The sequence below is a fragment of the Chiloscyllium plagiosum genome, chromosome 7 (genome assembly GCF_004010195.1).
Source record: "Chiloscyllium plagiosum isolate BGI_BamShark_2017 chromosome 7, ASM401019v2, whole genome shotgun sequence".
Classification (NCBI taxonomy): domain Eukaryota; kingdom Metazoa; phylum Chordata; class Chondrichthyes; order Orectolobiformes; family Hemiscylliidae; genus Chiloscyllium; species Chiloscyllium plagiosum.
In genome coordinates this window covers 26,188,497-26,207,642 of record NC_057716.1, presented here as the reverse complement: position 1 = coordinate 26,207,642, position 19,146 = coordinate 26,188,497, and the positions used below count along the sequence as shown (strand labels likewise).

The following is a 19,146-nucleotide window of genomic DNA, read 5'->3' as shown; positions in this document are numbered from 1 at the left end:
AAAAGAACATGAGCTGGTGTACACATGACAGATTAAACTTAATGTGGGGAGATATGAAGTGATAGATGTTGGCAAGAAGAACGAGGAGAAGCAATATTAAGGGTGATTATGATGCAGTGGTAGTGTCCGTATCTCTGGGTCAGAAAGTCAAGTCCTACCTGTTCCAAGGAAGTGTATTAACATTTCTGAACAGGTTGGTCAGAAATATGTACATTTCTAAGTGGGGTCCAGGAACACAGAAACCGGTGGTACACAGCCTGTTGAAGGTGTCACTGGAGGTTAGAAAAATTGATTTAAGAGGCTTACAGAAATCTGCTTAGCATGCTCGCCTTCATTCCTCAGATCTTAGAGTACAGGAGCTGGGACGATATGTTGGGGTTGTACAGCACATTGGTGAGCCGCTTCTGGAGTACTGTGTCCGGTTCTGGTCTCCATGTTATGGGTAGGATATTATCAAGCTGGAGAGCGTTCAGAAGAGATTTACCAGAAAATTGCCAGGAATGGAAGGTCTGAGTTGTAGGGAGAGACCGGACCGGCTGGGACATTTTTCACGGCCGTGTAGGAGGTTGAGGGGTGACCTTATAGAGGTTTATAAAATAATGAGGGACATAGATAGGGTTAATGGCCAGTGTCCTTTCCCTATCATGAGGGATTTCAAGACTAGGGGGCGTATTTTTAAGGTGAGAGGGGAAAGATTTAAAAAGGACGTGAGGGGCAACTTTTCTCTACAGGGACTGGTTGGTGTGTGGAATGAATTGCCCCAAATGGTGGATGCAGAGACAGTTACATAATTTAAAAGATATTTGCATAAGCACACGAATAAGGTTTGGAAAGATATGGGCCAAGCACAGGCAGGTGGAACTAGTTTAGTTTGGGATTATGGTCGACATGGATCGGTTGGACGACAAGGTCTGTTTCCATGCTGAATGACTGTATAATCTGGTTTTTAATCTGAGTGCAGGGTAGCTCAGTTGATTGGATGGTGTTTGTGATGCATAGTAACGTCAACAGCATGGGTTCAATTCCTACATCATCTGAGGTTGTCATGAAGAACTCTCCTTCTCAACCTCTCCCCTTGCCGGAGGCATGGTGACGGTCAGGTTAAACTAATCATCTCTCTCTAATAAGGAAGCAGCCCTATGATCTTGTAAAACTATTACAACTTTGCTTATTACCTTTTAGGCTTTGTTTAAACATGAAGGATGAGCTCTTCTAACCCTGTGCATAAATGTAGGGCTGGATCAGATCATGCCCCATTTTAATTGTTTGGCTGAGAGAAGTTCAATGTCTTGAAGGTGAGACTTCTATCTCTCTTTAGTGACACTTCATAGGTCTGCTGACCAGTGAGAGGGGTAAAGTCACCAGAGTGCCAGACTATTCGCCATAGTCCCTCATCCAAGTCAGAAGAGTAATGACCATTGGTGGTGCTGCAGCCAGGCCAAGGAGGGGACGTTTGGCAATGGACCTGGACCTTTAGCTAAATATGAAATCTTGTCAAGGCCTGGCTTGCCATCGCTGGTGTAAGGAAGGTGTTATGCGAAGGCTACCTCAATAGGCACTGGGGACCGGAAAAGAAAGCACATTATACCAGGACCCACGACACCACCAACTACCGCTATCTTGACTGGTTTTCAGCATGCAAAGGACAAACTTATTCAGGATGCCCATTCTGCATAGGTCTCTCCCATCACCTGTTAAATGTGAGGGTTGTGGAAATGGGATCCTTAAGTGGACCATGTTTAGGGACCCCACCTGAAACCTCACCATCACTTGCAAAGTAACATAAGGTCAGGTCAGCACAGTGCCCTACTTTATGGTCCACCTGCCTTATTTCAACAACCCCCTCTAACTTTAAGCCCCTAAAATGCAATCCCCGAGTATAGAAACAAGGATGTTAAGCTGAAACATTATGAAACACCGTTTCCATCTCTGCTGGAATGTTGTGTCCAATTCTGTCCGCCACACCTTCTGCAGACTCTCGCTTTCTTAACACTACCTGTTCCTCCATCTATCTTTGTGTCATCTGCAAACTAAGCAACAATGCTCTTAGTTCCTTCACCTAGACTATAAGTGTATAATATGAATAGTTGTGGTCCCAACACTGACCTATGCAGAACTCCACCAGTCACTGGCTGCCATCCTAAAAAAAAAATCTTATATCCGTATTCTGTCTCTGCCAGTCAACCAATCCTCTATCCATGCCAGTACCTTGCCCCAAACCACTGGCTCTTATTTTATTTAGCAGTCTCCTGTGTGGCAACTTGTCAAAAGCCGTTTGGAAGTCCAAAAAGATCACATCCACTGGCTCTCCTTTGTCTGACATGCTTGTTACCTCCTCAAAGAATTCTAGCAGATTTATCAGGTATGTTTCCCCCCTTGACAAAGCTGTGCTGACACAGCCCTACTTTACCATGCACTTCCAATAACTCTGCAATCTCATCCCTAACAATAGACACTAAAGTCTTACCAACGATGTTGAGATTGTACAGGATATTGGTGATGCCTCCTCTGGAAAACTGTGCCAAGTTCTCTTCGTCCAGTTATAGGAAGGATATTATTAAGGGTTCAGAAGAGATTTACCACATTTTGTCAAGTATGGAAGGGTTGAGTTATAAAGAAAGGCAGGATGGACTGGGACATTTTTCACTAGTGCACAGGCGGTTGAGAGGCGACCTGGTAGAAGTTTATAAAATAATGAGAGGTGTAGATAGAGTTAATAGTAGTTGTTTTTTCAAAAGGATGGGGATGTCAAGTCTAAGAGATACATTTTAAGGAGAGAGATTTAAAAAAATGACATGAGGGGCCAATTTTTTTTACACAGAGGGTGGTTCGTGTGTGGAAGGAACCTCCTGAGGAAGTGGTTGATGTGGGTACAATTACAACATTTGATTAGATTAGATGATTAGATTACTTACAGTGTGAAAACAGGCCCTTCGGCCCAACAAGTCCACACCGACCCTACGAAGAGCAACCCACCCAGACCCATTCCCCTACATTTACCCCTTCACCTAACACTATGGGCAATTTAGCATGGCCAATTCACCTAACCTGCACATCTTTGGACTGTGGGAGGAAACCCACGCAGACACGGGAGAATGTGCAATCTCCACACAGACAGCTGCCTGAGGCAGGAATTGAACCCTGGTCTCTGGCGCTGTGAGGCAGCAGTGCTAACCTCTGTGCTAGGAGAAAGTGAGGTCTGCAGATGCTGGAGATCAAAGTTGAAACTTTATTGCTGGAACAGCACAGCAGGTGAGCCAGCATCGAGGGAACAGGAGATTTGACGTTTCTCCTGAAGAAGGGCCTGTGCCCGAAACGTCGAATCTCCTGTTCCCTGGATGCTGCCTGACCTGCTGTGCTGTTCCAGCAATAAAGTTTCAACACTAACCTCTGTGCTACCGTGCCGCCCACATTTGAATAGATACATGAATAGGAAAAGTTGGGAGGGATATGGGCCAGGAGCAGGCAGGTAGGACTCATTTAGTTTGGGATTATGCTCACAGTGGACTGGTTGTAGCAAAGGATTTGTTTCCGCGCTGTATGACTCTGTGACTGAGGTCAGGCTAACCGGCCTATAATTTCCTGTCTTCTGTCTCCCTTCCTTCTTGTACAGGAGTGTTACATTAGCCAGTTTTCAGTCATCTTATATGGGATTATGTGGGACTACGGGTAATCTATTAACCTGGAGAGATAACTGGATGATGGACAAAAGACAGAGAGTCAGAATAAATGGGTTTCTTTCTGGAAGGCAAGGTGTAACAGGGCTCAGTCCTTGGACCATAGCTATTTATATTCTACATTAACAACTTGGATACAGGGATAGAATGCTCTATGGCCAAATTTGCAGAAGACACAAAAATAGGCGACACGGTAAATTGCAATCAGGAAATAAGAACCATAGAAATGGATATAGATAGGTTAGGAGAGTGGGCCAAAATGTGGCAGATGGAGTTTAAGGTGGATAAGTGTGACGTCATGCATTTGGATAAAAAAAAAAGGTAAGATGACCTATTATCTTAATGGGGAGACACGTCAGGGCGTTCCAGTCCAGAGGGATCTACATGTACTTGTTCATGAGTCAAGGAAAACTAGCATGCAGGTATAGCAGATAATAAGGAAAGTGAATGGAATGTTGGCTTTTATAGCTAAAGGAATAGAATATAAATGTAAGAAAGTATTGTTGCAACTATACAAGGTATTGGTGAGGTGAGACCACACGTGGAGTATTGTGCACAGTTTTGGTCCCTCTTTTTTTGATGAAAGATGTAGTGGCATTGGAGGCAGTTCAGAGGAGGTTCACTAGATTGATCCCAGAGATGAGGGATATGTCGTATGAAGAGAGATTGCACAGTTTAGGCCTCTACTCTCTGGAGGTTAGAAGAATGAGGGGAGATCAAATTGAAGTGTTCAGCTTGACAAAAGGCATGGATAAAATAGATGTGAAGCAGATGCTTCCTCTTATGGAGCATCCTAGGATGAGAGGTCATAGTCTTAGGATAAGGGGTAGCAAATTTAAAACAGAGTTGAGGAGAAAATACTGCTCCGAAAGGGTTCTGATTCTGTAGAATTTGCTACCCCAAAATGTGGTGGATGCTGGGACAGAGAATAAATTTAGGGAGGGGTTAAACAGGTTGTTAATTGGTAATGAGTTGAAGAGATATGGAGAGAAGGGGGGAAAATGGGTATGAGGAACATATCAGCCGTGATCGAATGGTGGAGCAGACTCGATGGGCCGAATGGACTAATACTGCTCCTATTCTTACGAACTTATGAAATAAACTCTTGCCATCTTCTTTTACATTACCATCTTGCTTATTCACATATTTCATCTTCTCCACATATATTGCCCTTTTAAGTTATCCTCTGCTGGTTTTTAAAGGTTTCCCAATCTCTCTGGCTTCCCGCTAAGCTTCACCACATTGTATGCATTTTCTTTTGCTTTTATGCTGTCCCTGACTTCCTTGGTCAGCTATGGTTGTCTCATCCTCCCCTTAGCATGGTTCTTCTTCCTTGGCATGAATTTCTGCTGCTGTCACTCTTGAATTACACCCAGATGCTGCTCCACCATCTTGTCTGCTAGGCTCCCCTTCCAATCAATTCTGGCCAACTCCTCCCTCACGCCTTTGTAGTTACCTTTACTCAATTGCATTACTGTTATATTTGATTCCAGCTTCTCCCTCTCAAACTGTGGGTAAATTCTATTACATTACGGTCACAGACCTGAGGGTTCCTTTCCTAATCAAGTTTGCCTCATTACACATCACCAAATCCAGAATTGCCTGCTCCCGAGTGGGCTCGACCACAAGTTGCTCCCCAAAATAACTTGGTAGGTATTTCACAAATTCCTTTTTTTGAGATGTGCTACCAATCTGATTTTGCCAGTTCACCTGCATTTTAAGTCCCCTATGATTAGTGAACTGATGTTTTTCCTTTCATGGGTGGACTGGACAAGCTGGGTCATTTCTCCAAGAACAGGTTGAAGGAAGGTTAGATTAGATTAGATTCCCTACAGTATGGAAACAGGCTGTTCAGCACAACAATTGCAACAAAAGCCCAACAAATCGACCTCCAAAGAGTAACCCACCCAGACCCATTCCCCATATTTACCCCTGACTAATGCACCTAACACTACGGGCAATTTAGCATGGGCAATTCACCTGACCTGCACGTCTTTGGATTGTGGGAGGAAACCGGAGCAGCCGGAGGAAAGCCACGCAGAAACGGGGAGAATGTGCAAACTTCACACAGACAGTTGCCTGAGGCAAGAATTGAACCCGGGACCCTGGTGCTGTGAAGCAGCAGTACTAACCACTGAGCCGCCCCAGCCTACTGTACCTGGCATTCCCAGGCGGCCTCCCATCCAAGTACTAACCAGGCCAGAGTGTGCTTAGCTTCTGAGATGGGGAGTTTTCAGACAAGCACGGCCGCAGGCACTAGCCACGGCCGATTTGATCAAGAAGTTCAAAATCTCAAGGAGATCTAGACAGAGTAGATAGAGAGCATGTGGTTCCATCAAAGGATGAGAAATTACAGTACACCTTTTGAGATGATTGGCAAACGAAAAAAATGCTGACACGAGGAAAACCATACTTTTAATTCAGCAATTAGTTAGGATCTGGAATGCACAGCACAACAATATGGTGCAGGCACATTCAATCATGGCTCTCAAAAAACTTGAAAAAAAAGTAAAATTGCAGGGCTATAGGGAAAGGGCAGGGAAGTGGAACTAGTTGAGCTGTTACTGGAGTGGGAGATTGCATTGGTACAATCAGTGGAATATCTCTCTATGAAGGCCATTTTAGGCATTAGCAATCTTTACTGAGGCATCATTGAACACTAGAGGAAGTACCTGTAGCTTGGGAAGCAGGCAGAGTGTTGCAATATTCAAATTGACACTGGCAGAGTACAGACTCATTCATCTTATTTCAGTTCTATTTAAAATACAGGAGAGAGAAAGAAATTCAACCCATAAGTCCAGGCTACATTTAAAAGGAAGTTTGAAAGATGAAAGAATAAACTATACCAAGTCACTGTGCTTTTCATCTACTTCCTAAAAGTGGCATAAAATGCATCAGCAGGAAAAAAATTATTCTTGATTAAGCCCAACAGAAACTCCAAAATGTTTCAATATTCATGATTGACCTCTCACCTCCCAGTCTTCCCTTTCACTTATTAGGGACCTATTGTCTGCATCATAAAGTCTCTGCTCCATTCAACTGGATGGGTTAGTCAGGCTCCCAAGATAAAGTTCCCTTTCTCAAAATTCCAAGGACATTAAATGAAGAAATAATTTGTAAGATTCCTAAACATGACGACGCTGAATTAACATGAGCGCCATTGGAAGTGTTGTAGGGTCTCAATCTAGCAGTGCCCTGATCTGGAAGGGCAGAGGAGGGCAAAATCAGCCCAGCTCAAATGGCTTGTTGCACGAGGTACAAAATTAGCATTTACAGCAACAATAAATATCACCATTCTTTATGCTTCTGACTTATTTTATCCTCACACTTTTGAATACAGCTGCATTAAAGCTCACCTCTCAGATTCACACAGCTCGACAGCAAACCCAGCATTTGCCTATAAAAACCTTTGACATGTCAGTGATTTTTAAGATTGCAGAAAATTTCAAACCCAATAAGCATGCGGTCAGGAAAAGTAACTGCTCTGCAATAACTCTAAAGGAGGGAGGCAAACAACAAAGGGGATGGGGAGAGACAGACAGCCCTTTTTTTTTCAAATGCTCGCTGTAATAGATAATAAGAAAAATCAAACAAAAGTAGGAAATCCATTCCTTCCTTCCTTCCTTGCACAGGATTTGGTGCAAAATAAGGTTCCCCCACATCAAATCTGGAAACAGAACTCAAGGGTTTGTATAAGGAGACACAAGAGGCAGATAGCGTGCCAGGTACATTGAAACTGTACACGAGTAAAAAAGACTGAGATTCAGCAAATAATAAAGAGAGTCAACAGGAGGAACCCTGCTGGGCTGATTTGGAATCTAAAGGCATTAAGGATGACAAAGGATCAAGAGACAGAAACATTAAAATAAAGGACAGCGAGGGTGAAAATAAAAAGATAATGGGAGACAAAAAGAGAGGGAAAAAGATACTGCCTTGAAAAAGCATCTAAAATGTACTTTCATATGCACATAATACTTCTGCTCTTTATCTAGATGGATTTAATAAGCCAACTCTCAATAGCATACCATCTTTTCTAATAATGAACTTATTTGAAAATGCATTCAAGACAAAAGTGAAATAAGCAGAAGGTAATAGAATGTCTGGTAATAAGTTGCAAGGCAGTAATTTGATCAGTTCAGGTGACGTCATAAATCACAAGAGCAAAGCTCAAGTCATTTAAAAATTTCAGCAAGGCCCGGAGATTAAATTACCTCTTGAAACTCCATCATCAAACATTAGGAATTTTTCACATTATATAGCCATTTTACCCATTATGGACACACTGAGTACAGTGCAGAATATCAGGTCTAATTGAAACATTCTCAGAGGTGGCAGGAACAAAAGTTGATGAGGGGAGAGGGCATTCTTTATGTGCTACAGTCTGATTCTCGATGGCAATAATGTGAGTTTTGTAAAAGGCTGAGAAACATGCAAACGCACATATACACATCACGGTGTTATCATTGCAGGTTAAGCAACAAATCACTCAGTTCCTCCAGCCTGTACAGCTATTCCGATATATCATGGTGGATTTGCATAACTTCACATATGCCAGCAATCCTTAATACGCTTGACCAATAAAAATAATCTCTTTATTAAAAATTTTGAACATTACTTGGCTCAATAGCTTTTTGGAGAAGGAAATTCCAGACTTCCTCTGTCTTTTATCACAGAATCATTACAGGAGTTCAAAGTTTGTGAGAAGATTTGTAGCTCGGGTGCTCGTTGCTGTGGTTCTGTTTGCCAAGCTGGAAGTTTTTGTTGCAAACGTTTCGTCCGCCGCATGCATGTTGCTGGCCGTCTGCGTGTGTGGCTACTAGGATATACCGGCCACTGCAGCGGATAGCTGAAACTGACAACCGGAAGCGGCAGGGACAGGCCACTATAAATGCCGGAGGAAACACCACAGAAGCGCTTCACAGGAGGCTCCCAAGCACTGAGGATGTCACCTAGACAGGGGACGAAACGTTTGCAATAAAAACTTCCAGCTCGGCGAACAGAACCACAGCAATCATTATAGGAGGCCACATGGCTCATTCTTGTGCCAATCTCCTGCCCTTCCCATATTCCCTGCACACCTTTTCTATCCAAATAACCATCCAATGCCTTGGAATGCCTCAGCTGAATGTGCCTTCTCATTTCCAGGCAGTGCATTCTACTCAGTGTATGAAAAAGCTTGACCTCACATCAGTTTTGCTTTGCTTGCACATTACTTCAAACGAGTTTATACGAGAACCACTTCACATATCCCGCTCAGGTCAGGTGATATTAGCACACCCACTGCTTTTCAGAACAAAGGCTGGTTGTACATTACCAATTCACGAGGCACAAAGACATCATCTTGGCGAGCAACCGCAAGAGCGACCGTTTCTCCATGCTTTGTGCTACGCAGCATTGCAACTAGCTCCTCCTGTGTCTTCCCAGTTATGTCAATGCCATTCACCTGTCAGAACAGTAATAATCAGTTGTAAGCTCAACACTTTAGGAAAAGAATATAGTCCAGGAAATCACAAGGAAAATACATACCAAGAGAATCTGAAAGACATCAATTTGGATGTAGTTAGTTATGATTTGGCTCAAACTGGGATAGAAAATAAATTAAAAACTTTAAATTAAAGTAACAATGGAAATAAGAATACATTGCTGGAAAACCTCAGCAGGTCTGGCAGCATCTGTGGAGAGAAATCAGAGTTAACTTTTTGGGTCCATTGATCCTTCTTCAGAACTCAGAACTTCAATTTTGAAGAAAGATCACTGGACCTGACTTCTCTTCACAGACACTGTCAGAACTGCTGAGATTTTACAGCAATTTCTATTTTTGTTTCAGGTTTCCAGCGTCTGCAGTTATTTCAACTTTTAACAATGGAAATACTTGCGTCGTAAAGTGTCCTTCATGATCTTGCAGCATCTCAAAGCATTTTCCACTCAATGAAGTACATTTGAGCTGCAGTTATTAGTGTAAGGTATGAAACACTGCAGCGAATATCATCCATCGAAGTCCCAAAAATCATTCAAAATGGCCAGATTTCTTTTGTGATGCTCTATCAGTGATAAATAATAATTTAATATAAACTCCCTTACTCTTCTGAAGTGTAAGATCTTTTACGTTCAGCTGAGGGGGCAGAGACGGTTTCTGCTATAATCTAAAATACAAGGTCTTAGACAGTGCAGCACTCCCTCAGTACTGCACTGGTTTCACCTTTGATTTTATGTTCCTGCCTCTGTAGTGGGAGTTGAAATCACAACTTCCTGACTATGAGTTGTGAATGCTATCACTGAGACATTGCCAAGCATTCAAAATATTAGAAGCACTACAGGAAGACAGACTTAGCAAGTGAGTGAGCCGAAACAAAAAATATGAGAAAATGACCTTCTAGCTCCTTCCACCTCAAAGTCATGATCTTCAATTTCAACTCTACTGTCCCACATTGATTGATGATGAAGCATCACTCAGAAGAAAAAAGGTCTATTAAAATGTTAGATTTTACAGTCATTGGATGTGCATTCCACGTGAATGGAAACACCGAAATTTAAAACTAACTTACATGAGTAACTAGGAGAAAGTGAGGACTGCAGATGCTGGAGATCAAAGCTGAAAATGCACAGGTCAGGCAACATCCAAGCAGCAGGAGAATCAACGTTTCTGGCATGAGCCCTTCTTCAGGAAACTTCAGGTTACATGAGTAACTCTCTAACCAAGTAGGGAATCAATGACCTTATCTTTCTCTCGTTTCCCTCTTAAATCTAAACAACAAAGTAGCTCGTACACCTCCTCCGTCCATATTGAGCAGCCACCAGGAAAACTCTTGCCTAATACTCCTTTCTAGACAACTTCTCCCCTTTACACGGGCAGTGTCTTTATAGAAAGATTATAAGCAAAAGTATAAAAAGTTGGGCTTTGAAAGGAAGTGAATGATTTGTGGACTATGTAGAATTACACATAAGGTCAGGATAAATGCAAACATTATATCAAGTTACACTATAACTGCAGATCACAAACAGAGTCACAAACTGTGAAAGGTAAATGTCATAAGAGATGAATTTCTACACAGACACACGCACATACACAAAATATTATTACTTGCATGGCTGAAAACTCTGGAGTCATTCAAGCAATTAGATGATATTAAGGAGATCCTGGGAGAATCAATTTCTATATTGGAATGATAAGCTAGATGCTTCAATGGCTGCTCTCATCTCTATTTAAAATTCTGCACTTCAACAGTTTGGTCACTTCCAGATTATCTCTGACATTCTTGAGAACATTCTTAATTTTCATTGTTGATGTTTTTCTTGCCTCTGATCATACCATTTAATAAGCTGAGAAGATGCACAGTCAACTTGTTCCGATGCATCTATTATGGAAACCATGCCATTACTCACCTTTCATCTGACTCAGACCTAGCAGCACAAGTCCTGAAGATAAATCTCCTTACCTATGATTCTTATTGTGTTATTAATAAAGTAGTATTAAGGAGTACAAGACAACTCAAATGATTGATCTTACAGGAACTCCGTGATGTAAGAGAAACAACATGACAATCTGATAGCGCTATTCCTCAAATTGGACTGAGTGTATAAAGATACACTATTTTGACTTTTGATATACTGCTTCAAAACACTGCAATAAACAAAGAATGACAGTGTGGTGACATTGCTAAACTAATAATCGGAGAACTCTAGTATAGATCCAAGGATGGCAACTCGAGAACTCAACTTATGGTAAAAAAAATTATCAATGGAAGTACCCTCTGAAAGTGACGATGAAGCTTTTGGATTTGTGGAAAAGCACAGGCACTTCACTAATGTCCTTCAGGCAAGAAACCGACCATCCGTAACCAGTCAGGTCTCGATGTGACTAAAGCTCTGCTCCAAGTGTGTTGACTCTGAACTGATATGGCCTTTTAAGCTTAATTTGTATCAAACCAGGAGAAAGAACAAGAATAAAGCAGGTAGACAGTATTTTAAGATGTGCCACCATCTTTGCATGGCCACAAGGAAAGAACAATAATAATCAGTCTCATCAGCGGTGCCTACAACACAGAGGTACACTTGTTTTGTAAATTGTCAACCCTTGCCTCATAGTGCACTCTCAATTCTAAGCAAACGAATTGTAATTTTAACAAAGGGATCCCTTAAAAAGTGCAGCAAGACATCTGCCTGTTATCTTCACGCAAAAAAAAATTACAAGGAGGACACTGATCTCTGAGAGTGATGAGCTGAAAACAAAATCTGATAGCTTTCATTTCCTGAGCAATGTATATCCCTCTAGGGCCTCACTTCAACCTCCATTTCAGCCTGAATTAAACTATAGGTCACTCCTTCCTAGTAGACTGTCACACATGGAACCTTTTACTTCCATTGCTGACAGAGTGATGACAGTCATGCGCGCAATCAACGATGCTTTTGGCGACAAGGAAAGATGTATAATTTTGGTAATATGATGACAAGAACACAGACTACCAGTTTGACCCACATTTTACCCTTTCAGCAAATGGATTTCTTGCACTTCTCAGGAAGTTCCAGATGTCTGAGTCTCAGGACTGCCTGCACACAAAAATTTCCCAACAGATTCTTAATTGAAGGCTTCACATTTTTTTTTTGTAAAGTGAAACGAAAACCAAAGTGCACGAATGATATGAAAGGACAGTAGAAAACGGCACAGCATTACGAAGGCAGGCAATGTGTCATGACCAGCTATATATATATAATCACCATGATTTGTCAATTCAGCACAGACTTTTGCTTCGATTGTCAAGCCATCAAGCTTCTGGCAGTGCCCTTTGGCTCACTAACAGGAGACATGAGGTACCACCCTGATAGAAAGGCCCCATTAACCCAGCCACAGGGCCTGGCCACAGTCTTCACTTGTTATCCATCTGCTTGGGGTCTGATTAAGATCAGAAGCAGAGAATGGGCTTGTGTTTGCTGAAATAACACAGGCTGGTATCCTGTCACGAAGCCACCCTTTATTTACACATGGAGAGTCCTTGACACTGATCTTGAAGTGTACAGGATGCCTGACACTCGCGTTCTTCTCTGTCAGCTACGGTTCCCAGATTGCCATGATTAACAGCCCCAATCAGGAACTCATATTCTATGAGGTCCACCTGGCTGACCTCATTCCAATTACTACAGTGGTGATAGTGGAAATAAAAAAAAAGTGAGAATATCAACCTTGCTGAATCATCCTGCTGAAGAAGCAAGTCAAAGAGAAAAGCAAAATATGGCCCATGGTTGAAATCAGTTATTAAAACAGTAACTGTGGGAAATAATCAGCAGGTCTGGTAGCATCTGTGGAGAGACAGATAGAGTTAATGCTTCAAGTCAATGATCAGCAAGCAGCGTGACTGTAGCAGGTCACTAGATCTGAAACACTGACTTTGCTTTCTCTCCTTAAACAATGCTGCTAGATCTGCTGAGTTTCTCCAGCACTTTCTGTTTTCATTTCAGATTCCACAGCTCTTTGTTTTTTATGAGAGGTAAATACTGAATGGGTGCTAATGAGAAGTGTAGGAAATAGGTTGGCTGTGCTGGGAGCAACCCATACAGAAGAGGACCTGCGAGTGTGGTGGTGAGTAATAAGCATGGAGCAAAGTGTTCATGGAGGAGGATACATTTTGAGGAGCAAGATCAGAAAACTTTGAGGCAAAGGTAAGAACGCACAAATACCTGAGTTGCGGTGACCCTGAATGAAGATCAGGCAAGAAAGTGGAGTTGAGACGAAGATGAGATCAACCATGATTGTATTGAGTGGTGGAGTAGGCTTGAGGGGCTGAAGTGCCTACTCCTGCTCCTTACGCTCTTGTGATGACAGGAAATTGTCCAAGCTGAACCAAGGGCTTGCGGACGGAGGCAAACTTTTCGCAATGTGGAGACAGAGGAGTGGAAGCAGAGTTGGAAAAAGATCGGGAAAACATTTACACTGTGAGTAAATGATCGTCACTTCCTGAGTTTAGTTCAAGCACTGGAACAGATTTATCCAAAGCATTTTTAAATGACATTGGGTACAGTGCAGTTTAGATCTCGGATTGACCAGCAGCTACATCTACCAGGTATTTTCATGGATCTGCCAAAAGTGAATGCGGTTTCTGATTTCATGGAATTATCAATCAATAGCAAATGCATCCTAATCCATAACAAAACAAAATGGTGGACAATCCCTGCAGCTGACAATAAACATCTGTTTTCTTAAAGTATTACTAAACCGAGTAAATTTCAAGGCAGCATGTCTGTGTTATTACTATTTTGGTGGCTTGACAGATCCAAAATTACCTTTGTAAGTAGTCCTTCAATCAAGGGAACCACTAGTTTAACAAAAAGGGAGAAAAAGTAAGGAATATAGATCATTAGTGAAACATGTGAATAAAAAACGTTTGTGGCATGACTTGGACCTAACTACGGTCTGGTGATTTTGATAATACTACATTAGTTTTGCAAGCTATGACCAGGAAAATACCCTTGAACCCAAATCCAAATTATGGGAATGACCTCACCCAATGTAATGTGTTTTATGTTTTCCCCTTGGTTTGTACCTCTATGACAAATTGGGGCACAGGTAGGAAAAAGAAAGCAGAGGCAATGATGAATGCAGCAGGCTTTTTCCCCACAAGGCAAAGGAAGGAATGACTCCTGAGTTACTTAATGCAATAAATCATCACTTTGAGTGCAAGGCTTTCAAAATCAGAAATGGCTTTGTCATGACCAGGGGCTATGGAACAAAACCAGAACTGTGCCCATTATAGACATTGGTGGCAATGCTGGGGAGAAAAGCTGTTTGTTTCTTTAACTCTTTATCCTTGCCTTCTAAAATTTGGGAAGCAAATTGGAGACATTGGAGACTTGGTGCACCTTTGGGAATTTTGTAAGGGTGAACTTCTTTTGTTCAATTTCGAGTGATCACGTAAACAAGCAATTATCCTGCCAACAGCTGCAGTCACACCGGTTTAATTTCCCCACACGGTAACTTTGTCCCAAGCACTGTTATTGCAATTACGTATGTCACAAATGTCAATTTCACATCAATCAGCTAAGCAGACCAAAAATATATACATTTTTCTCCACCTCATTTTCTCTTCCCGATTCACTGAAATATGGATTTATATGATTTCACAAACCATACCAGTCATCCAGTGCCCCACCAAACTGACCATGTTTTCCACAATTGTCTGAATGTAGCAACATGCACTCCAGCTTGCCAATCAACAACATATTTTTTAGCAGAAGGTGGTGGAATCAAATCTAACTCCAGAGAGAGTGCACCATGGTGTCAGAGGCATCAGCTACATGGTAACTAAAGCCTTGACTAATTTCTTAAGGAGGTGTAAATGATTTGGACATTTTGAAGAGACATTATTCCTCAACCAATACCCAAAAACAGAATAACTGGCCTTTCAACACATTGCTGATTGCAGGACGTTGCTGTGCACAAATTAGCTGTCATGCTTCCTACTTTATATCAGAGACTACACTTTGAAAAAAAGGTACTTAACTAGTTCTACTGGTTCTCTTTTCTAAGGAAAAATACACCGGTTTTGGAGGCAGATCTAAGAAGGTTCTCTAGGCGATACCAGAAATTGAGTGATTGTTTTATGAGGAGAGGTTGAGTCGATCGGGTCTGTGCACATCAAAGTCTAGAAGAATGAGAGATCACCTTATTGAAGCATACATGATTCTTAGGGGATTTCACAGGATCGATGTGGAGAGGTTGTTTCCCTTTGTGGTAGAATCCAAGACGACAGGACATAATCTCAGAGTAGAGGGCTCCCATTTAAGAAAAAGATGAGGAGGATTTATTTCTCTCTCAACAGGTTGTGAGTCTGTGGAGTCCTTTACTGCAAAGAGCTGTCGAGACTGCGTCATTAAGAATATTCAAGACTGAGACAGACGGACTTCTAATCAGTAAAGGGAAGTTTATAGGGAAAAGGCAGGAAAGTGAAGCTGAGGATTATCAGATCAGATCTCATTGAATGGTGGAACAGACTTGATTGGCTGAATAAACTGCTTCTGATCAAGTGGCTTATGGTCTTATAAATGCAAGTCTTTATTTACCCATAGGCACTTTGTAGTCTAGCTCTCTGAACAGCAATCAAAAGCAAGAAATGCGCTCAATTTTGCCTCTCAGTTTCCCATAACCAGTGCAATGCCTTCTGGCACTGCCCATGTTAAGATCAACTAAGCCAGCACAGGGGTAAAAACAATGACTGCAGATGCTGGAAACCAGATTCTGGATCAGTGGTGCTGGAAGAGCACAGCAATTCAGGCAGCATCCGACTGCTGCCTGAATTGCTGTGCTCTTCCAGCACCACTGATCCATAAGCCAGCACAGGTCAGGGTCAAGATTTATACAGCTCAGCACCATTCTTACTCAGCTAAGAATGTGTGCCACCGTGTGGCACAGTGGTTAGCACTGCTGCCTCACAGCGCCTGAGAGCCAGGTTCAATTCCTGCCTCAAGCGACTGACTGTGTGAAGTTTGCACGTTCTCCCCATGTCTGCGTGGGTTTCCTCCAGGTGCTCCGGTTTCCTCCCACAGTCCAAAAGATGTGCAGGTCAGGTGAATTGGCCGTGCTAAATTGCCCGTAGTGTTAGGTTACGCTTCGGCGGGTCGGTGTGGACTTGTTGGGCCGAAGAGCCTGTTTCCATACTGTAAGTAATCTAATCTAATCAAAAGCCGAGCAAAACCTTTTCAAAGGGGAAAAAAAAGGTTAATTCAACAAATTCACCTTCTCGAGTCAGGCTTTAGATAATGTTTGAGTCAGTGGGAGAATTTTTCTTTTAGGATAATCATTCTAGAACATTCCCTTGATGAGCATAATGCTGAGGTATGCCTGTCAGTGCTCACAGCTTTTTGGGGTTGGTTCTTTATTCCCCACTTGTTCCTCAGAAAACGTGCAAACTTTCTGAAGGACTCTGAGACCAGACTGCATTTCTATTATTGAGGGTTTGAGGGGGAAAAAAAGGGCATAACAATGCACCTCAGGAGCTCATGACCATATTGAGTACATGAGGAAAAGCCATGAATGTGGATTAGGGTCTCCCAACACAGAAATTATTTGCAGTAGTTCCAACTTTGCCAACTGGAAATTTGTGTGTAAATTTCCTAAAAATTCCATTAGCGTGTGTCGGAATGTAAATCCAGTGTTAACACACTCATAAAGCAGCATAAACAACTGGGAGCCAGCACAATATGCAGAACGAGCATCGTTTCCCTAAGTCTACCTTATTGATGTTTGGAAAGTAGAGGTTGGAAGTCATCAAATGATTATTTATGCACAGTAAGCACAGCATGTTAAAGAAATTTAAACAGTGGTAACTTTTCGCCTTTTAATTAAACAGGTTCTGAGGCTGTGAAAAAGCTTTCAGAACTATAAATACACAGTGTGGGTCTCACTGAGGAAAAATAATGAAAAATAAAATTGTTATAAAACACCCATCAGACTTCGGGTGCCACTGTATCTAAATGTTTGGGTGTAAATTTACACCAATTGAGACTGCTATACTTGAGGCAAACTCACTGGCCCTTTGTTTGGAGCTACATTATTAAGTCAATGCAACTTTGGTGCAAAGATCAAAGAAAGTCCATGTAGGGAAACATTCCAACACGGTGGGCTTGGCAGCTCAGTGGTTAGCACTGCTGTCTCACAGCACCAATGACTCTGGATCAATTCTAGCCTCGGGTGACTGCCTGTGTGAAGTTTCCACTTTCTCCCCATACCTGCATGGGTTTGCTCTGGGTACTCTGGCATCCTCCCACAGCCCACTGATGGGCGGGCTAGGTAGATTAGCATTGCTAAGTTGCCCATAGTGTCCAGGGATGTGCAACCTAGGTGGAATAGCCATGTGAAATGTAGGGATATGGGGGGGGTGGGGAAGAATCTGAGTGGGATGCACTTCATTGGGTCAGTCTGGACTCTATTGGCTGAATAGCCTGCTTCCACACTGTAGGGATTCTGTGATTAACACAAAGCAATAATGCACAAATCTCTTTGTAAGATAGCAGTGCAATTCTGTCCCTCCACCCTAACTAGGTCAAAGTTTTACGAAAATTGCTGGACAATTGTTTGGTGTGGACTGAGTAAAACAGGATGGCAAAGTATCATCCTTCTGTGTTGAAATTTTTATACCTTGTGGAAGTCATAAATAAGTCTTATTATGATTTTATTGTCAATCCAGCTTCTCTCCTGCATTGTAAAGATCTTGGACAATTGCTCAAGGATATAAATCTAGAATGATGCTTTCATGTATTTTTAGGGGAGGAGACAGCTTAGTGGTATAATTGTTGGACTTTAATCTAGAGAACCAGGTAATGTTCTGGGGACCCGGATTCAAATCCCACATGGCAGATAGTGGAATTTGAATCCTATCAAAGTCTGGAATTAAAGAGTCTAACGGTGAGCATGAATCCATTGTCGATTGCCAAGAAAACCTCACCTGGTTTACTCATGGCTTTTAGGGAAGGAAACTGCTGCCCTTACCTGGTCTGGGCCTACATGTGATACCAGACCCACTGCAATGTGGGTGAACCCTAATTGCCCTCTGGGCAATGAATGCTGGCCTAGCCAGAGACACCCTAATTCTGTGAATGAATTTTAAAAAAATCTATAGTAGAATGAGATGATGGTTGGGGTGAGGTAAAATCATAAAATCTGTTTATTCAGGTAGAACGAGATGGAAATGAAACTTAAATGAACACTTTTTTAAAAAAAATGTTCGACTTTAGGAGTACTATAGGCATGATCAAGCAATAAAGTTTCTACACAAGATTTAACAGGCTGATTTCAGCCCTCATTACAAGCAACAACCAACATATCATCCCTACAAAGTGAAAGAACAAAGTTGAATATTTTACTTTTTCATGGGCACCCTTCATTACCTCTATTCAGTGCCATTCATGCTTGGCTGTTGAACCATGCCTGCAAGCCATGCCTCCAGCAATGTGCCATGCCTCCTTAGGGAGTGATTACCCCAAATCTTCCGGACAAGTGACTGACATAATGAGAGGCATTTATTCCTCAATTCCCAATCCGTGCACACTTTTTCGCTGCACAGCCTCTCAACAAGAGGCACAGGCTTTTTGACGCAGGGAGAATGTCACAAATGTCTGCAACCACCCCCCCCCTCCCCCCCCCCCCAGATAAATCCCAGAAGGTCCAACTGCTTGAACAACTTGCATTTACGTAGCCTGTTTGACAAAAATTGACTCGGAGACAAAGGAGATGGTATTAGAAGGGTGAGAACACCAAGGTCTAGTTGTTAATGACATATTAATTACATTGGGAGAAAGTGAGGACTGCAGATGATGGAGATCAGAGCTTAAAAATGTGTTGCTGGAAAAGCGCAGCATCAAAGGAACAGGAGAATCGACGTTTCGGGCATAAGCCCTTCTTCAGGAATGAGGAGGGTGTGCCAAGCAGGCTAAGATAAAAAGTAGGGAGGAGGGACTTGGGGGAGAGGCGTTGGGGGTACGA

The 19,146-nt window shown here is 42.2% G+C and overlaps 1 protein-coding gene across 5 annotated transcripts in view; it reads right to left on the bottom strand.

Moving 5' to 3' along the window:
• The window catches only part of LOC122551426 (partitioning defective 3 homolog B-like), a 979,113-nt gene that overhangs the window by 484,173 nt on the left and 475,794 nt on the right, over positions 1–19,146 (bottom strand). For all 5 annotated transcript variants that reach the window (XM_043693310.1, XM_043693308.1, XM_043693311.1 and 2 more), the window contains exon 10: positions 8,992–9,120. In XM_043693310.1, coding sequence (XP_043549245.1) covers positions 8,992–9,120 — 129 coding nt within the window. The remainder of the gene's footprint in view (positions 1–8,991; positions 9,121–19,146) is intronic.